The sequence below is a fragment of the Quercus robur genome, chromosome 2 (genome assembly GCF_932294415.1).
Source record: "Quercus robur chromosome 2, dhQueRobu3.1, whole genome shotgun sequence".
NCBI lineage: Eukaryota > Viridiplantae > Streptophyta > Magnoliopsida > Fagales > Fagaceae > Quercus > Quercus robur.
Window position 1 is genome coordinate 95,708,002 of NC_065535.1, and position 21,106 is coordinate 95,729,107.

Here is a 21,106-nt window from a genome sequence, read left to right on the forward strand (position 1 = left end):
TGCATGTCTTTAGTAATCTTAGATGGGGAAATGTGAGTATGAGTCTTTTTGTTTAGTTATAAACTTTCAGGGAAAAAATATGTATAGAACACTAAAAATACCTCAGAAATCATGAATATAAAAATATTGATGGTTCAAAAGTTGTTATCATCATGATTGAGGGGATAAAAGATAGGTACAAAAATGAACTTCTAATTTAGTTTATCTATTAGAAATTGACGATCATACAACCTGAGGGACTGGCTCAAAAATTGTTGGAATATTGTATCTATAAGTTTACAGCACACAAGCTGACATTCAAATGAAGATAGAAGTTTAACTTGTTTATTCTCTTAAAAATTGTTTATTGCCATACCACCCAAACTAAACATATTCCATTTATGTCTAATAGACACTTAAAACTAGGTACCATTTCAGACACCCTTAAATGTAGATCCTATTGATTGCATGTCTCCATAAGAAAGGCAATACAAGGAGTGACATTTAAATACAAACCATTTTTTCTCCCACAGGTTGATCCCAAATTCTCGGTCATGTCAAGTTCTTCTGGTTTAACTTCATTTGATAGTTTCCAGTCAAAGTGGTATAGCAATTGAGCAAGTGCAAGTTCAATAATTGCAATACCAAATGTTATGCCTGGACACATCCTTCTTCCAGCCCCAAATGGAAGGAATTCAAAGTCATTCCCTTTAAAATCAATAGAAGAACCATGGAACCTCTCTGGCTTAAAGCAATTAGCATTAACCCAAGAATCAGGATCTCTCCCTATAGCCCACGCATTGACAATAACTTTGGTTTTAGTAGGTATGTCATATCCATTGATTTCACATCTCTCCCTACATGCCCTTGGGATCAAGGTTGCAGGAGGATGTAATCGTATAGTTTCTTTAACAACTAATTTCACATAATCTAATTTCTGAATGTCTGTATATTCAGTTTTCCTCTTTCCTTTAAGACCTTGCGCACTTTTGAGTGATATAAATCTTATTAATACTTGAAAAACACTAGGTATTGCAAGATTCAACTTAAGTCATACCGAAGTGACAGCTTTGATGTGCTTGGTATTGTGATCTCAAGTTTGAGGTCACTCGACTTCTGAAGTTTTAGGAGAGAACATCAACAAGATCTTTCCTTGCATGAAGAGTCATTGGTGGTGCTAGCGGTTATTATGTTCATCTTATGATCATCAACTATATCCTGAAGAATTTTGTCCCTCTTTTGGTGTAGTCCCTTCAAGGTAGTCTTCATCCCATTGATTGAAGCAATGAACTTAAGTGAAAGGTACAAATCTGGCACATTAAAACCTGAACTATGCATCATTATCTCCTTAACCAGAGATATGAAGTCGTCCTGACCTTTCCACTTTTCTCCAAATGCTACTCTAGAAATTACAGTATTTGTCATGGCGAATAAATTCTTGCTGAGATTGACGGGAAGCCCGTTGGACGAAGAAAGGGTTTCAATAAGATTCCATACCTCTTCTTCTCTTACTGATCTAAATGAGTGAACTCGCTGAGCAGTTAGAAATTCCAATACACAAATTTTTCTCATTTGTATCCAGCAATCGCCATAGGGAGAGGCAAGAATGCCTGAATAATCATACGAGAGAAATTCACTCACAAAAAGTCAGGCCTTTGTTCAAAACAAAGTTCATGTGTTTTCAATACCTCTCTTGCTGCTTTTGGTGACGAAACGATCACCGTTGATACCTCACCCAACTGTAGCCGCATAACAGGTCCATGTTTCTTTGCTAAATCTCTCAAAGAAGAATGAGGTAATGATCCTGAGGTAATCAACTGACGTAAGTTCCCTATAAGAGGAAGTTTCACTACAACAAAATGTATTTTTAGCGACGAAAATTAGTGAGGAAATATTTCTCTTCCACGGCCCCGGTGGTGACTTCAGGATGGTACCTCGGGCTTTATTTCTCTTCCAATATGCCACCAGTACCAAAGGGAAGAAGAAACAGGTAAGGATTGAAGTAAAAGACAGTAACTGGAACATTATGGACATTGAAGAAGCTCTTACAAATTTGTGAACTCTAGATTGGTTTCTGGTGTAATTTAAGTACCCTTTTATAGAACTATCATGTACTTAAAACAATTTTGTAAGCATCTAATAATGTCATCCTGGAATCATTAGCACTTTAAAAGCCACTGTGCAAGTGTGGCTTAGTGGTAAGAATTTTTTTTATTGCTTCACATGATGCTTGACAAGAATTGAGTGATTTAAATAGTGACACTTCAATGAATGTGTTGAGCCCACAATGATAGGGTCTAATGCCATGTTTACTTTGAACTAGAGTCATTATGACCATTATTTCACACAATTTTGATTTTTAATTCTTTTTTAGAGAAAGGTAATTCTTATTTTGCACAATTAACATAAATTTAATAATTATTAAAATTGATGAGATATATGGTTGTTATACCATCTTAGAATATCTATTTGGATTGTGAGAAGATAGAAAAATTAGAGAATGAAAGCACACATGAATTCACACATACCATTATTGGATTACAAGTTCTCCATGTTCTTAACACGCATACTAAGTTTCATGCTAATCGGATACTTTTTATTATTAGATCTAGAAACTCATCTTTTATGTACAATTTTAATTCCAAAAACTTGAAATTTGAACATTTGACCGAAGACATAGTTATTGATTTCATATAATCTGGAAATTTAATTTGCAAGCATGTAGAGTATAAGAGGAGAATCTAATCCAACAATGAATTTGTTAAAATTCACATCAAATTAATTAAAAATATTAAGTGGTGTAACATTATTTAGAGTTACATTAGATGTAAATTGAACCTAACTCTTTAATAATAGTGCTAATTAACTGATGTCCATGTCATTTTCCCGTCATGTCCTTTAAGATCAAGCCGCTATTTCTTCATATATTTATTTGCAAAAAAAAAAAAAAAAAAAAAAAAAAAAAACCTAAGTATGATCATTAAATGAACTTCGCCATTGAATGAGTTTTGGATAAGCAAAGCACTTGGACCTTGAGGCTTTGAGCTTTATGTGATGCTTATAACAATACTGCTTAATTGCCAAGTGCCACAAGATGGTTGACCTATGAAAATGGAAATTTGATACAAAACCAGACCTCTACACTCTACAGTATAAAAGGCTTATGCAAGGAAGTTGGAATTTTTTTTCTAAATAACAATAAATATTAAAAATTTTAGTTAATTGTCAAGTTTCAAAATAATGTTGAAAACTAGCATCTCGAGTGTCTAAAACTCGAGTTCCAAGATAATCAAGTTTTTAAGTCTCGATTTGTATGTGGATTACGCTAAAGTGGGAAAAAATCAAGCTGAAAATCGAGTTTTAAAGACTCGATTTCCACAAATTGAATAAAAACGCCGCTATAGGTCTATAAAACGCCACTATAGGACTCCCTAAACCTATACTTACAAAAAAAAATTTGCAGAAAAAATGCCGCTATAGGGCTTTAAAACGTCACTGTAAGACTTAAAAACGCCACTATAGGTGAAATTTTTTTTGCATGAAACTCGAGTTTTAAAGACTCGAGATCTTCGTGGCATTTTCACACTCACGAAGCGAGTCTTTTGAACTCGAGTTCTAATAGGATCTCGAGTTTCTAAAACTCGAGATGCTATTTTCCTTTATTGTTTCAAACGTTGTCTAACTAACTATATACAATCCTTTTGCACTACTATTTTGCACATTACCTCAAGGAAGTTGTTCAAACAAGTGAAAACAATATCTAGGTATGCAAGTATGCAACAAACAGCAATAATCCAGCAATGCTAGCAGGAAATTTATCTTTAGAACTATAATGATAGCGTGCCTCGCTGCTATTAGTCAAAATCAAATAGGTAGGTAAGCGACTGTTAACCATACCTATCTGTTTAAAAGCAAAATTGCATGGCAGTCTCTGACACTCTGGTTAACATGCCAAGTGTACAACAAATATCATTAATAATTGTATCTTGGCTAATTGTTAGTGCATACCTTCTTGTACACAACTCAATATATGTGCGTTGAGTTAGGTTGATTTTCACACATGTGATGAGTTGAGAATTTCTCAACCCAATAAGGTTGAGTCGAGTTCAAAAAATCATCCAACTTAACCCACGCACACCCTTATTTATATATATAGCAATTTTTAGCTAAATGTAATAGGCCAAGAATGTACTGACTCCTTGTGATGAATTAACCAAGCTAATTAATTAATTCAATTATCATGCAATACGCATGGTAGCACAAACAAATCACCAACTAAATTAATATGCAGCGGAAAATAAATTGACAAGGTGATTTGTTTATGAATAGGGAAAACTTACACAACGAAAGCTCCATCGGGTGATTTTAAGGTCACCACTCCCGAGAATTCACTATTATCACAACAAATAGTTATAAGTAAAGGAATCTCAGTACCTTATACCAACATACAATTGAACCTTTACCCCAATACCTAATTGGACTTGTTCTGTAGTAACAATCTCTTATTTTCAATGCACAACTCCCAATACGTGACTGACCAATTCAATGAGCGGATCCCATTACACGGCTTACACACCAACTTAAGAAGGATGTTAATTGCAAAATTTTTCAGTTCATCAACATGATGAAAATCACGAAACTCCTTGATTACAAAACCCTACGGTGTATAAACACAGCAACTTCTTCAAGAGAGAGATGAACTAGGGCATATGTCTCCAGTACACAATATGCTTGAAAAAATTTTCCATTGATGTGCAGCAACTGTGACAGCCGTTAAAAAATCTTTATATATGTTTAGGGTTGTGAGAAAAGAAAGCCTAAACATTTATATAGGGATTGGAGTGAAATCAGATCTGAAAAATTGATTTTTTTAAATCTCAATAGATACCCTATCTATCGAGCAGTTGTCGAGTTTCAGGCTTAAACATTCTTTTAAACCTAAATAGATACTAGTTGTTGAGCTTTAAAAACTAGCACTTCTTCATTTAATTCTTGGACAGACTTGCATGACTTTAACACTTGAACTTAAAACCTTGTTCCTTGAAACATTAAACACATCCTATATTTACCCAATTACAAGTAAAGTGCATTTTGTCAAAGGATTAGTCAATTCTATATTGACTTATATTCTTAACATGATTCACATATGTCCTAACAAAATGCATGCTACATTTATATTAGGTATTGTCGTATTGGTATTTGGATTTATTTTCAGTTATTGTCATTGTCAGCATCTTTATGTTTTAATTTTTATTTATTAGCATTAATTTTTAAATTTTCCAATCAAATTTGTTAATCATTCCTTTTTATGTCTATATTTAAAAATTATGTGGAAATATATTAATTGGTTGTTGCAACTTTAGTGCTAACTGCTAAGAGCTAACCATTCAAAATTCATAAGTGTACATATGGAAAGTAATTAATGCATTACTAAATATTAATTATTATAAACATGACAAAAAACTTTAATGCTATTGATAAGGGAAAAAGTGGGGGTTTTTAAAAAAACAATCTGAGATAGATACTGTAGGGGTGAAGGGCCCAGACATGGGTATTGGGCCGTGGGACGTGTCCAAGGGCATTAAATAGTTCAAGAACAGGTAGATACTAATGGAGGCACACAAGTTAATAGTCCACGAAAGAAGTCCGGTCACAAGGAGTTGGGAGTGTAGTCCAAGGAGAAACACCTCCTCGGCTAAACAAAGTAGAGGTCAAATGTCCGACCCTTCATCAAGAACAAGGCAACAAGCAATCATGCTGGCAAGGATAAACATCGGATAGGGATAAGATAAAAGAGAGCTGGGAAATATTTGAGGAGAAAACTGCTACCACCGCATGGAATGCTCTACAACTAACTCCCTGGCCGCATTAATGTAGAGGTGATACCTGAACAGTAACATTCAGCCTTATAGTTACCCACAAAGACTTTAAAAAGGTGCTGATGGGACAAGTATCAAAGCCAGTAATCTGATCTACATGTGAAGGGCTGAGATGGAGTGAAGATGGGGAATATAAAGAAGAAAAACCCCATTACAAGGGGAGCAGGAGATATTCTGTAGAAAAATCATTGTACACTCAAGAATTGTAGTTGTGTTTAAGTTTAAGAGAAATATATAAGAACAACTTTCCTTGGACTTTGCCGAGGAGGATTTTCCTTACCTAAAATTGTTTGTTTATGCTTTCAAGTAATAATTAGCCTACTGTGATCATTGTAAAACTCATTGAAGTTTAGTTTCTAACCCACTCTCTACAAATTCATTGTTTTGAGCTCTTTAGGTCTTAGTCCTTTTCATTTTTGGGCTTTGGGAAGCAAATTGAGTCTTTACAACTAGCGTCGTCTATGGGAAAACTTGAACATTCTTGAGTTCATCATTTAACCATGGTAGGTTTAGGGCCAAACCGTGAAGTATCTATGGGATCCCAACATCAAGATCAATTTCTTAATCTTGAACGAAAGAGAGATCGTGAGGTTAGTATTCACACCACCCATACGAGTAGGAGTTAGTTTAGAAGTGGGAGTCATGTATCCCATGGAGAAAACACCAGGAATATGCAATTAGAAATAGACCACTTGCGGAGGAAATTATGTCATAAGTAATGGAGAGGGACTCCCTCAAGCTCAGAGCCTTTCTCTAGTGATGATAATGTTGATAGCTATAGACCCAGATCAGGGACTCCCCCTAGTGAGTCTTATTCATATGATGAGGAGAAGTAAAAGTCCATCTCATAAGGGCCTGGGAAATGATGCTATTAGTAGGGCCTTTCACCAGATTTCTAAATCACAGTTTACATGGAGGATTGAAGGAGGAAAAATTCTTCAGTGGTTTACTTAGCCAACATTTACCATGTATAATGGTAGAACAGACCCTATAGAGCACATCAGCCATTTCAATTAAAGAATGGCTGTTCACTCAAAGAATGAAACCTTGATGTGCAAAGTGTTCCCATCTAGCCTGGGGCCAGTGGCGATGAGATGGTTTAATAGTTTGAGGGAAAGTTCAATTAACTCCTTTAAGGAGCATACTAGAGCTTGTGGAGCTTGTTTTATTACTTGTAGTAGGGTTCCTCGTCCCTTGGATTCTTTGTTGTCTATGACCATGCAAGAGGGAGAAACCTTGAAGACGTATTCTGACAGGTATTGGAAGATGTTTAATGAGATAAATGAAAATTTTGATGATGTGGCAATAAGAACTTTCAGGGTCGGCCTGCCTGCCGAGCATGATTTGTGGAAGGCCAAGGTAGTTCTCCAAGACCGAAGGGATTTCAGGTTAGAGAGGTATAACAACAATCGATCTAAGAGAGATTTTGCTGGGCTTACTGGATCTAATACTGCCCAAGTAGTTAGCACTATGTTCAGGGAGCCTGTGCACCAAATCTTGGAAAAAATAAAGAATGAACTATATTTTAAGTGGCCAAATAATATAGGTGGAGACCCTACAAAGCGCAACCAAAGTCTTCATTTTTAGTTCCACCAGGACCGAGGACACACTATAGAGGAATGTAGGACTTTACAGGATCATCTGGAGTAGTTGGTCAAAATTAGGAAGTTAAAGCAATTCTTGTATCAGCCCAACAGACAGGAGAGCCAGGCTGGGTCGGGACACCAGAGAGATGCTTCTTCAAGACTACCTCTGGGGACGATTAGTGTTATTCTTGCTGCCCTAGGTAAGACTAGTTTCCATCCATTTAGGGTGATGTCTATAGCTCGGTCATTTGTAGAAGACTTGACCCCTAATCCTAAGAGGGGTAGAATGGAAGTCCGACCAATTTTGAGCTTTTCTGATGAGGATAAGATTGGAACCCTGTAGCCACATGATGTTGACTTGGTGGTTACCCTCAGGATTGGAGGTTATGATGTGAAGAAAGTGTTGGTATATCAAGGCAGTGGTGTAGAGATTATGTACCCTAATTTATATAAAGGGCTCAAGCTAAAGCTTGAGGACCTGGCCTACTATGATCCTTTTCAAGTAGGGTTTGATGGGAAAACAGTCATCCTGAAGCATTAAATCAGGTTATTTGTTTAGGAAGAGTCAGAAGTCATGGAAACGAACTTCATTGTGGTAGATGCCTATTCCTCCTACACTGCTATTATGGCAAGACCTTGACTTCATGCCATGGGGGCTGTTTCTTCGACTTTGCACTTGAAGGAGAAGTATCCATTAAGAGATCAAGTTGAGGAGCTAATTGGAAGTCAATTTATGGCCAGCCAATGTTTGGTGGCTACGATTAGACATTAATCTGGAGGTGAATTGTTGGCCTCTGCAGAGAGGGATTTATAGCAATCAAGAAGAATAGTCTTGTCTACAGATGTGGTGGTAGAAGGGGCAAATTGTGAAGAGTTAGAAAAAATTGTCATTGATGATGACGAGGAGAAGTTCTTCCAAGTAAGAGTTCAATTACTTCCTTGAGAAAAAGAAGAACCGATTGTCTTCCACAAGAAAAATGTTGATGTGTTTGCATGGAGTGCCTATGAAGCTTCTAGAGTGGATCCAAATTTTATTTGTCATCACTTAAATGTTAATCCATGTATCATCCCCAAAAAGCAACCACCTCGGCACTCTTCTAAAAAACATTCTGATGCTGTTAAGGAGGAGGTGATCAAACTTAAGTGGATAGGAGCAATAAAAGAGATGTTTTACCCTGAGTGGTTGGCTAATATAGTGGTGGTAAAGAAGAAGAATAGGAAGTGGCAAGTATGTATGGACTTCACTAATTTAAATAAAGCTTGCCTAAAAGACCCCTTCCCAATACCTTGGATAGATCTTTTGGTGGATGCAACTATGGGCCATCTTCGGATGAGTCTTTTGGATGCCTTTTAAGGGTACCATCAAATACCACTGGCTTTGGATGATCAGGAGAAGATTGCTTTTGTTACATCCACTTGAAATTACCGTTACAAAGTAATGCCCTTTAGATTGAAGAATGCAAGATCCACCTACCAGAGGATGATGACTAGGATCCTCAACTTGGCAAGTATATTGAAGTTTACATAGATGATATGGTGGTGAAGAGTAAGGTGGAGTCCGAGCATGTAAATGACCTTGGAAGTATTTTTGAAGTACTGAGAAAGCATAAACTACGCCTTAATGCTTCTAAGTGTTCTTTTGGTGTTAGTTCAGGAAAATTTCTGGGTTATATAGTCACTCATTGTGGAATTGAAGTCAACCCTGATCAAATTAAGGAAATTAACAATCTACAACCTCCTCGAAATCCCAAGGAAGTCTAGAAGTTAACAAGAATGACTGCTACCTTGAACCAATTCATCTTTCAATCAGCAGACAAGTGTAGACCCTTCTTTCAGTTGTTACATAAATGGAAGGGATTTAAGTGGATTGAAGAGTGTGCCTTGGCCTTTTAGCAGTTGAAGGATTATCTTTTTCAACCACCCATTATGTCTAGGCTCGAAGAGGAAGAGGTTCTTTTCACCTATATTTCTGTAGCCTCTCATGCAGTGAGCCTAATACTGATAAGAGTGGATAATGAAGCACAACAGCCAGTTTATTACATGAGCAATTCATTGCACAAAATAGAGGTCTGTTACCTGCCATTAGAAAAGGCTATTTTGGCAGTAGTGCATGCCAGGCAGAAACTCCCTCATTATTTCGAATCTCACACAGTTGTGATTTTAACCCAACTTCCTCTTCAATCACTCGAAAGGGTGATTATACAGGGAGAATTGCCAAGTGGGGAATAATTTTTGGAGCTTTTGACATCAAGTATATGACTTGGACCTCTATTAAGGGCCATGTTCTTGCAGATTTGGTGGCAAAATTTGCTGAATCTCTAGTAGAAATAGAGGGCGAGAAGTAGAACTTGGAAAACTAGTTGACACAATCTCTTTACAGGGACCTTTATCTTGGAAATTATATGTTGATAGTGTAGCTAATCAACGAGGATCTCGGGTGGAGCTAGTTGTGATATCCCCAGAGAAGATTACAATTGAAAAGTATTTAAGGTTAGGTTTCTCAGCCACAAATAATGAGGCTGAGTATGAAACTTTGTTGGTAGGGATGGCTATGGTTTAGAAAATGGGAGGAAAGGCAATAGACGTATTCTCGAATTCGAGGTTGGTAGTGGGTCAGGTAAAGGGAGAGTTGGAAGCTAGGGATTTGAGGATGCAAGAGTATTTGAGCCAAGCTAGGTGCTTGCAACCAAGTTTTGAATCTTTCACTTTGCAGCAAATCCCGAGAAGCAGAAACACATATGCTGATTCTCTGGCTACTTTGGCAACTTCCTCTACACAAGGCTTACCTCGAGTTATACTTATTGAAGATTTACATAAGCCCATCAAAGAGAAGAAAGAAAGGGTTTAGGTGCACCAAATTAGGGTAGGACCTAGCTGGGTGGATTCTATAGTTTTGTTCCTCAAGGAAGGTACGCTGCCTAAGGAGAAGGGAGAGGCAGATAAGTTACGAAGGAAAACTCCTCGTTTCTGGTTGTCCAAGGAGCAAAAGTTGCACGAACTTTCTTTTTTTGGACCATACTTTGTTATGTGTCCATCTTAAAGTAGTGGAGCCACTCCTGGAGGAGTTACACAAGGAAATTTGTGAAAGTCATACAGGAGGTAGGTCACTATCTCATAAGGCTTTCACTCAAAGGTATTGGTGGCCGAGTATGCAGAAAGAAGCATAGGAGTATGTGAAGAAATGTGATCAGTGCCAGAGATTTGCTCCAAACATTCATCAGCCAGGAGGTGTCCTTCATCCTTTGTCTAGTCCATGGCCTTTTGCTCAGTGGGGCCTAAACATTGTAGGATCATTCCTTAAGGCTGCAGGAAATAGGAGATGGCTTCTGGTCAGCACCGATTACTTCACAAAATGGGTAGAGGCTGAACTACTAGCCAATATCAGGGACATAGATGCAAAGAAATTTGTATGGAAAAATATTGTCACTTGATTTGGGATTCCTCCTTCATTTGCTTATGGGAGTTGTTCCGAGCTCCTTGGCCATATGCGTAGCTTGAACAACTTTTAAAAAATGAAAAATGTAATGATGAGAGAAAGCAATAGGAACACTAAGTAAAATAAATAAAAAGGAAAGCATTTACCAGCGCAAGATCTCTCTTGAGAGTTAGAAACACTTCGTGTTTCTTCATGGTTCTCAGGTCGGCCATATCATCAGGCAATAGTCTAGGCTGCTCCAGGGCATTTGCTACGTACCTAGCCTTCCCCTGTTGGAAATCCTTGATAGAAGAATATATAGGGAGAGGAGATCCATTCAGCACTAGAGGGGGGTTCCAAGCTTGGACCTTGGTGCGACGATCATGCCCCTTCTCCACGATAGCCCCTTCACTTGAGGACCTCATTTGGGCTGTCTTGGCTACTTTAGCCCCTTTCTAGGGCTCGGGTTCTTTGGGGGGGGGGGGGGGGGGGATGCCCCTTCCCTCTTCCGCTACATCTTTGCCTTTTTGGTCTTGCTTCCTCTTCTTGTCTGCAGGATTAGGCTGAGAGGTTTGGGCAGTAGGAGGAGTAGAAGGTTTGGTTTGAATGGCCACCTCGGGCATAGTACCTCCTACATAAGACTCCAGGAGCTCAAGTAGACTTGTCTTGTCTTTGCATTGAAGCACCTTCGCGTCAGGTATGCTTGGGGCTTCTTGGACACAGCTTACTTGAGTTAGGGGAAGGTGGCTGAACTCAACGTGTGGAGGCTCTGGAGACCGAGGTTGGTTCAAAACTTCAAAATCCTCCTCGGAGTCTAAAACTTCAACTATTTTTGTTATTTCTTTAGGAGGTGGTTGAGAAGGGGTTGCTTCTTCCTAGGCAGTGTGCTAAGAGGGTAATTTTACCAACTAGGTACCTTCTGGAGCAGGACCAACGAGGAAGCTCGGTATTGTGATATTGATTTGGTGCAAACTAGGATCCTTTGCTTTTATCACATACTTGGGGGCTTGGAAGCTGGAGGAGATGGGATTGTGGCTGAGAATGATGTGGGCCACTCTTAGCTGCCCGTCAGAGTGGACAAAATTCTCGACCTTGAGTATCTTTGTCAATTCAGACTCGTTGACAAGGTTAAGTTTTGGGATTACAAAGTAATTATTTGTAAATTCACCAAAAGTAAGAATGTGGTTAGAATACAACATAGATAATATAAGAACCAATTTACAAGTGAAAATAGAAGAAGTAATCACAAAAATTGTTAGTAAGAAAAGGGCTATTGTTAGAGTTGTAAACCTAAATCTAAACGCCCTACCTGGTGTCCCACCTCATGTTGGGCAATGAAGTCCATCATGCCATTCCCATGAGACAATTAAAAAGTCCTTATCCATACCCTTATTAAACTCAGGAAGACATGATATAAGTCTAATCATAGGGACTCTAGTTTTCAAATAGTACCTCTGGCCTTTGAGTTTGTGATGGTTGTAAACTCAGTTAACATCGTGGTGAGTAAGGTTCACATTCATCTTTTCGTTAAAGGGCATCTATACTACCTAAAATCCTAAAAACATTAGGGGTGCACTGGGTAGGACAGGGTCTATGGGCAATAGGGTAGTCCCTAGTCACTCTACCCCTACCCATAGAGATTCTGATCCCTCCTTTTATAAAGGCAATTATAAGGATGACTACCTCCCCTTCTTGTCTTATGGTATGCCATTCCCCTTGGCGGCAATACCGAATTAAAACCCTAGGTGGAATGTGGTAACGGGCTTTAAAACTATCTATACCCTCTGGGGTGTCAACTAAACTAAAATCTACCCATTTGAAAAAAATAATTAACAATGTTAGGTTGACGAAGTGAAATTAGGGAGGCCAAGGAAGAGAAGGCTCTAAATTTAAAGAGAAATGCTAGAGGTGACTTACGAAAGTGAAGAAGGCCTTCTCGGATTGGTTCTTGAGAGTTGAAAATGTGAAAAGTAGAACAGCTAGAATATTTGAGCAATATATATAGGGGGAGAAAAATAAGCAGGAGAGTTCCCACCCAAGACACCTGCACAGAAATAGATGACGTAAGAGTAGGGAAGGATAATTACTGGGAGATCAAAATCCCCCTCTTTCTTGAGGAGCAAAAAAGTGGAATTTCGAGAGGTTATTATAGGGATGAAAGGCCTAGACATGGGTTTTAGGCTGTGGGCCATGTCTGAGGACATTAAATAGTCCGAGGACAGGTAGATACTAATGGAGGCACACAAGTTAATAGTCCGCGGAAGAAGTTCGGTCATAAGGAGTTGGAAGTGTAATCCAAGGAGAAGCACCTCCTCGGCTAAACAGAGTATAGGTCAAAGGTCTGACCCTTCATGTAATGTCCCAGTTAGCCAAAAAAAAAAAGTAGTGGGTAGATTTTTAATGGACCACACGTGCCCCACCTAACCCCCTTCCCAAATACTTATTTTCACTCATCTCTTTACTCTTTGGCTGGCTCACTCTCTTCCTTTCTTTTCATTTTTTTGTTTTCTCTCATACAATCCTCTCCACTCTTGTATCCTCTCACCGATACTTCCACACCACCACCACCATTTCCACCATAATTTTCCGGCAAGATCATTGGAAAATTATTGTGAACCTATAAGCACCTTCATATCCTTTTTTTAAGGTAAAAATTTCTAATTTTTTTGATGGGTTTTACACTTTTACTTGAGGTTATTTTTATCTAAGCTTTAATAATGATACCCATGTGATTTATGAGCATTGAAAGTGATATTTATGTGTTTGTATGTATGGGTTTTGTTTTGGTGGAATTATTCGATGAGTGGGTATATGGTTTGTGTTAATGATAACTACTTAAGGTTTATGTATGGTGAGAAATTTAGGGGTTTTAAGTTATAACATGTGATGATTGATAAATTTAATTTTTCCATTGCCATTGAGTTTATTTGGAGTTAGTTGAAATTCTAAATTTCTTGTCTTGGAGGATATTTTGATTTTGCTTTCATGGATCTCTTAATGATGTAGTGTAAATTTTATGGAAGCTAGTCATGATGTTGGAGATGATATTAAATGGGTTAACTTTATAAATTGGAGTTTATGCCTTGTGAATCAATTTGTTGAGAAATTTTGGAAGTGGAATATATTATTATTGATGATGTTAAATACTAGGCTTGCCTAATTAAGTGCTCATTTGGCAATTCCTAAATTGTAGCTAGATACAATTTCAAATTCTATACTTATTGTGATAGGTTTACTTGATATTATTTAGGTTCTAGCTAATCTCCTTGGAGTTTAGAGAATTAGGCTTTTGCGGTTGCGAGGTAAGTAGTTTTTTAATGGGATTTTTGAAAAATAACCATGTTACATAAATGTTGTTTTTGGGTTAGACACGCTTTTGGAAACTATCTATGAAAACTATATTTTCCTAAAAACTATTGTGTCATAACCTTAATTTTTATATATATATATATATATATATATGATTATATATGAAAATGCATCATATTTGGTATTGCATATGGGAAAATGCATGAATTGTTGATATGGAAAAATGAGCATCTTTTATTTAATCTTTGATAAGGAAATCTTGGAATTCATGGTATATTAGAAAATTTAAAGATGCTTATCTTGTCTTTTTATGTGGGAATTGATAGAAAATCTTTTGACAAGAATGAAGTTGAAAACCTTACAAACTTTGTGGAAATTAAATTATTTAAGGTTTTTCTGAAACTACTTGGATATAAACTATGTGTTTCAAAGTAATGTAACCTATGACTTTATGTGGTTTTTAACACCATGTCATGTGTGATTTCCCAGTAATCACTCAATTTGGTTTTTGTAGTTTTTGTGATAACGGAATCAAATCCAGGTCAACACCCTTTCACTTTGGAGGACGCGTTCTTCCCTGCTGCCCATGGGGGAGAAGAGGTTCCTTGATTGTGTATGGGTGAGGCTGCTGTCCATGGGGCCAAAAGACCACATGCAATAGAGGTCCTATTTGACACGCTCTCTTTGCTGCCAATGGAGGCAGAGAAAAACCTTAAGGGTATAGGTGAAGCTGCTATCCATGGGGCCAAGAATCTGCATACTATAGAGGACAATATCATGTCAGTTGTAAATAGGTGGATCCCCTGACCGATCTATGTGGTAGTGTAGTATATTTGTAATAATTTATCATACGTTAGATATTATGGCTTTGGAAATTATATTATTGGTGCTCACAAATTATAGTATATAGTTTCAAGGTATTTACTTTGAGAAACTTTGTGTTTCATTACTTAATTATTCTTGTCATATTATTATTATTGAAGATGAAACTTGCATTTCCCCCACCCCTATTAATTATGCTACTTACTGGCTTTGTCTCATTCCATTATTTTATAAACTTTTCAAAGTAGGCAACAATCTTTTGAGACAGTTTTTTGGTGGCTAACAATAGTTAGACTAACTACTAATGGAGGCTAAACCTTTGTAATTGAGATATTAGATAATGTACATCTTAGAATAGGCTTGACTCATTCTTTTGTATATTATAGTAGTTGTGACGTTATTCCCACTAATGGGACAAATTGATGATATGTAATTATTTATTCAGATCTCTATTCTTTTGTGGACAATGGTCCTTGTAATTATTGCTTAGAGTTCTGACTTACTTTGAGAGTATATTCAATGGAATTATTATAATAATTTTTAATGTTGGTACTTGATATTATTTTTGTGGATTGGATTGTCAAAAAAGGAAAAATTTATAGGTACTTTGAGACGTCTTTCTCATGCTTTGGACCCTTTGGGGTTTGGAGCGTGACACTTCGCCAAGAATAAGGCAACAAGCAATCATGCTGGTAAGGATAAGTATCAGATACGGATAAGACGAAAGAGAGCTGGAAAATATTTGAGGGGAAAGCTGCTACCACCACATTGAATGCTCTATAGTTAACTCTCTGGTCGCATTAATGTGGAAGTGATACCTAAACAGTAACATTCAACCTTACAGCTACCCATAAAGACTTCAAGAAGGTGTTGTTGTGACAAGTATCAAAGCCAGTAATCTGATCTATACTTGGAGAGCTAAGATGGAGTGAAGAGGGGGAATATAAAGAAGAAAAACCCCATTGCAAGGGGGGCATGAGATATTCTATAGTAAAATCATTGTACACTCAAGAACTGTAATTGTGTTTAAGTTTAAGAAAAATATATAAGAACAGCCTTCCTTGGACGTTGCTAAGGAGGATTTTCCTTATCCAAAATTTTTTGTTTATGCTTTCAAATAATAATTAGCCTATTGTGATCACTGTACAACTTATTGAAGTTCAGTTTCTAGTTCACTTTCTACAAATTCATTGTTTAGAGCTCTTTGGACCTTAGTCCTTTTCATTTTTGGGCTTTGGGAAGCAAATTGAGTCTTTACAGATACTCTAACCTAATTGAAATATATATGTGTATATGCTTCTTTTGATGGTGGATTTGTATTCTTTTGAATTTTGCAATTGGCTTCAATGTTTAACTGTAATTTTCCGCCCAAAAAAAAAAAAAAAAAAAAAAAAAAAAGAGCTATGTTCTCTTTGGAAATTTGGCTATAAACTTAGTTGTAGAATGAAATACATATTTTTAAAATCTAACTAGTGAATTTCATGTTCTTTATGTTCTTAATACACATGTCAAATTTTATGTCAATCATATGTAATTTACTATTCGATTTATAAACTTATTTTTTATGTATAATTTTAGACTACAAAAATTTGAAATTTAAAATTTTGATTGATAACATAACTATTGATTTTTGATCTCTTAGAAAGCATGGAGAATATAAGGAGAAAATGTAATCTAATGATAAATTTGTCAAAATTCACATCCAATATATCCAATATATATATATATATATATATATATTGAATGGAGTTGTAGTTTTAGGCTACAACCAAATTTGTTACCGAACTTTGTTATTTCTCTTTTACTATTTAATATATTTAATTTTTTATGATAAATTTGACAAAAACAATTAATGATCACAAGTGAGAATTAAATTTAAACATAATTATGTTGGTAAATAAATCCATTCATTTCATTCCACATTTAAACTAATGACTTCATGGTGCTTAAATATTTTCAGTAAAATTTGCTAAATCTGCTCACTTTTTTTTTTTTTTTTGGGTTCTTCAATTTATAAAGGGGTCCTTTTGTAGATCAGAGCATTTTAAAATTCTCTCTTTCTCTCTATACGTGTATGTAACGTATGTTTTTCTCTCTGTGATTGATTCGGCTAAGATATGGGATATTGAGATCTTGCTGAGAATGTTTTCTTTTGATTCATGATTATACCTGCAGAAACTTTATTTATTCTTTGCTAACACATGTTAGTTTGTTTAGTTTTAACTAATCCTGCCATACGTATATATATACACATTGCAATTCATATCCTACAGAGAATACTTTCATTTTCATCATTATGTATGTTGTTGTTAATATTAGTTACATTTGCTAACCTTGTCGTGGACTAACCATTATTTTGCCACATATACATATCTTATTTGGAGTGCTTTGTCTTGTGCGCAGATTGATTCAAGTGGAATCCCATGAAGAGAGCCAAGCCCAACTCCCTTACCCTCTATAGAAGCCTTAACCCAAAAGTACAAAAAGGCACCTACAAAGATTAGTACCGTTGACTCGCTGTAATTGGATTGGAGACATGAATCAACCTTGGGTCACAAGTCTCATAGGTATTGGACTAAAGAGAAAGAGAGAGGGAGAGACAGTGACCTAAACAAATTAGCTGGACGGTGGCATTATTTTCAAAATTGTCACCACCTATTTGTTGAAAACAACTGAAAACTTTTTTAAAATGTGTTTTCAATTATGGTGTTTGCATTTTTTTAGATGAGCTTTCAAAAATTTCAACCAAACAAGTATTAAGTGGGACTCACCACATTTTATTTAACTCAGGAGACTAATTTTTTAAACGGGCAACTAAACTAACAATCTCTTAGTGCGTTGTGTACTAGGATTGTCCCGATTCCCGAACACTTTCGGTGGTCTGTCAGTTTTTCTCTCAAATTTTCTACGGGTCTCTCTCAAATCTCGAGTCTCAAGATTCTTAACTGAGTCTTTACCACCTACTACAGAGAGTCTATAATGATTCCCAACACTTTCCATGGCTGGGTCAATGAGTCAATCCCACAGTTGTCAATTGTCATTATCTCAAATTCACTCTGATCCCTTCTCTCTCAAATTCGTCGCTTTCGATTGCTAGCCCTAGCTTTGTTAGGTCTTGTTTTTTCCTTCATCAGCAATGCTATATTAAGATATTTGAGATAATGAACTTATGAGTTTCTACCTTGTTCTGGTTTGGTATATTACGCCATGTACATTACAATTTTACTATATTAAGATATTTGTGCTAGAACTTAGAAGTTTGAAGAACCCCATTTTCTCTCTTTTTTTCATCCCATCAGTTTGTTGAACTACCTTAATGTTAAATTACAATAGATTATAATATATATATATATATATATATATATGAGAAAAGTTAACAATACTCTAAAAACATTGATTTAGAAAATATTTGAAAAAATTTTTATGGGAAAATAAAAGAAGAACTATTTTTTTTTACGGTTTTTTTAAATATTTTTATGAAAGTCATATTAAAACTTTTCTAAAATAATTTATTAATAAATGTATTAAGGGCATCCATTAACCAAACCCTATAAAAAAATTTAAATACTAAAATGTCTAATTTTTAAGAGGGAATGCTAAGAATATAAATCTGAACCAAACGTCTACCAAAAGACACCTTCTTGAGTCATTCGGCTAATGAAATTAAATAAGAAACCCATAACTCCTATCACATAACACTCATCTGACCAAAAAAAAAAGCTACTTGCCCCAACAAAAAAAAAAAAAAAAAAAAAAAAACGTTCAATCCAAACGTTGTGTCATTCCGTTCAGAATAATTAGGATTTTAATGTGTATGAGCATGACAAACAAAGATAACCTACTACTAAAAGACAACTTACAATTGTTAACTTCTAAAAAAAAATACTGTCGTTTATATTTTCACCTTTGACCTTTGTACCTTTTTACCTGCAAAAAATAGTGAGAAAAGCTTTTGATGTTAAGATTTTGCTCTTTTGCAAGAGGAATTTACTCAGGAAAGTAAGTTTTTGGATTTACTACAAGAAAAGTTACCAAAACAAGTTGAAATGTCAGATTAGCCAAATTGTTTTTCTTCTCTCTTGATTTTATTTACTAATGTAATGTCTTTTTCATTTTCTATTGTTTGATAAGACCTAATGTTGGCCTTCTTCGAGTACTCTCCATGCATTCCATGCATTATGCAATTTAGAATTTTTTTTTTTTTTTTTTTGGATGGAAATAAAGATAATAGAGCAGAGAACAAATATAAAGCCAAAAAAAAACTCTCATCTATATGAACATGATAAAAGTAAAACTGATTCTAAAACAACTAAACTTCTTTCCAAAAGAAAAAAGAAATTAAAGTCACTTTTTTTTTATTTTTTTATTTTTTATTAATGAAAGTGAATATGAAATTTAAGTTTATAAGTTTGCAATTTGATTGAGATTATCTTATGAATTACAAGAAAATTAAATAATCGGCAAATTAAAGGAATGATAATGTTTCCATCTTTGGATTACCTAATTACACGAAGTAAATTATAAATGCAACAGGTTAATAAAAAAATTAAAAATATATCTCATTTTTAAAATTTTTATAGTAAGATATGGAATAAAATTAAAAAAAAAAAACGAAATAGAGAGGGAAAGAGATGGAAGATCCTAATCTGTGGCGGAGATGGAACCAGAAAATTGTAAGGAGCGGAAAAAAAATTGGGGCAAAGTTTGTAGTGTTTTACTTTGCCCATACATCATCCTTTTTTATTTATTTTTTTTTTTATCGATATTTGATTTACTTATTTGCAAAATTTGTAGTGGCACTTTCTAAAATATTTACTAAAAGAAAATAATAAAAGTGAACCTTAAAACATTCAATGTGATTTTCTTTTCAGTTTTTTTTTTATTTTTTTATTTTTTTTATTTTTTTTATTTTTTTTTATTTTTAGGAAAGATTTTCTTTTCAGTTAGATATGCATGATAGAAATAGTTCCTGCCAACATAAAGATGAGAGAGACACTTTGGTATATGGTGGGCAGTCATATCAATAATTACAAGTTAGTGCATGCACATGTATTGTAGAAAATTGACTTATATGGGTAAGGTGTAATTAATGTATATTCAAGACTGAATTATATAATAAATTGAAAGATGTCATTATCAGAGGCGATACAAACCAAATACCGACAATACAGGGGAGTGATTGCAGGTATTCTAAACTCATTACTATTACATTTTTTTTTTGCTTCATAGTTTAGTATATTACTTCCAATTGTCTAAACCATTGAATATCAAAAGAGTGCGTCAAAAAAAAATATCAAAAGAGAATACTATCTCATGCTCATATTGTTGCTTTCAGTGCATGTTAATGACAAATATCCAACACCAACAAAAATATATAGGAGAATCTCAGCATCGAAGAAGAAAAATCTCTGAAGAGGGACAAGAAATTACTAAGATTCTTATGATATCATGTTTCTACTAAGATTCTTATGATATCATGTATCTTAGAATTGTATCCAAATTCCATTTGTCAAACCCTCAAACCTAAATCAACCAAATCCCCAAATCCACAAACAATTACAAAGGAAGGAACTTTCAGCTCAAAGAAAAAAGAGAAAATTGAGCAAATAAATAGAAAGAAAATAAAAAAGAAAGAGGGTGGAGCTTGAAGCTTGAAAAGTTTGTTTCTTGATTTTTTTTTAATGGGTTTGAGACTGAGATGATGTTGCCGACGGTGGAGTCAGGAAATATGGAGAAGAAAAACAGCAATACCCACACACAAACATCCTACCCGGTCATGGCTCTCTCTGTCTCTATCTCTTTTTCTCTTTGCTTTGGTTGTTTTGCTTTGCTTTGGTTGCTTTGGTTATTCTGTGACGAAGAACACACACAAAAAAAAAAAAAAAAGAAGAAGGAAAGAATTAAATAGAGTGCAGCGAAGAATAGAGAAAGAAGAGAAACAAAAAGAAAGAAAAGTGGAAAAAATAAAAAAAAAAGAAAAAAGAAAAGAGGAGAGTGACTGGTGGGAGAGAGAAGGAAAGTGACTTGACAAGTACTAGTGAGTCTCATGCATGTGTTTAATTACAAAAATATCATGGAAACTGAGTTTTGATAACTTGAAAACACCTAAAATTTGT

The 21,106-nt window shown here is 35.4% G+C and overlaps 1 protein-coding gene across 1 annotated transcript; it reads right to left on the reverse strand.

Moving 5' to 3' along the window:
- Positions 1 to 436: 436 nt before the first annotated feature.
- LOC126705942 (desmethyl-deoxy-podophyllotoxin synthase-like) lies at positions 437 to 1,551 on the reverse strand. Its single transcript, XM_050405183.1, has 2 exons — positions 1,122 to 1,551; positions 437 to 957 (listed from the first exon to the last, which is right to left on the reverse strand). The coding sequence occupies exons 1-2, from the start codon at positions 1,549 to 1,551 to the stop codon at positions 437 to 439; spliced, it is 951 nt and encodes a 316-aa protein (XP_050261140.1).
- Positions 1,552 to 21,106: the final 19,555 nt, after the last annotated feature.

What these genes read in the sequence shown, in the direction of transcription:
- LOC126705942 (XM_050405183.1), bottom strand. Translation starts at nt 1,551, where the DNA reads ATGAGAAAAATTTGTGTATTGGAATTTCTAACTGCTCAGCGAGTTCAC. An exon ending in TTCATGCAAGGAAAGATCTT is followed by an intron (nt 958 to 1,121) that starts GTTGATGTTCTC and finishes AAAGTGCGCAAG; the next exon opens with GTCTTAAAGGAAAGAGGAAA.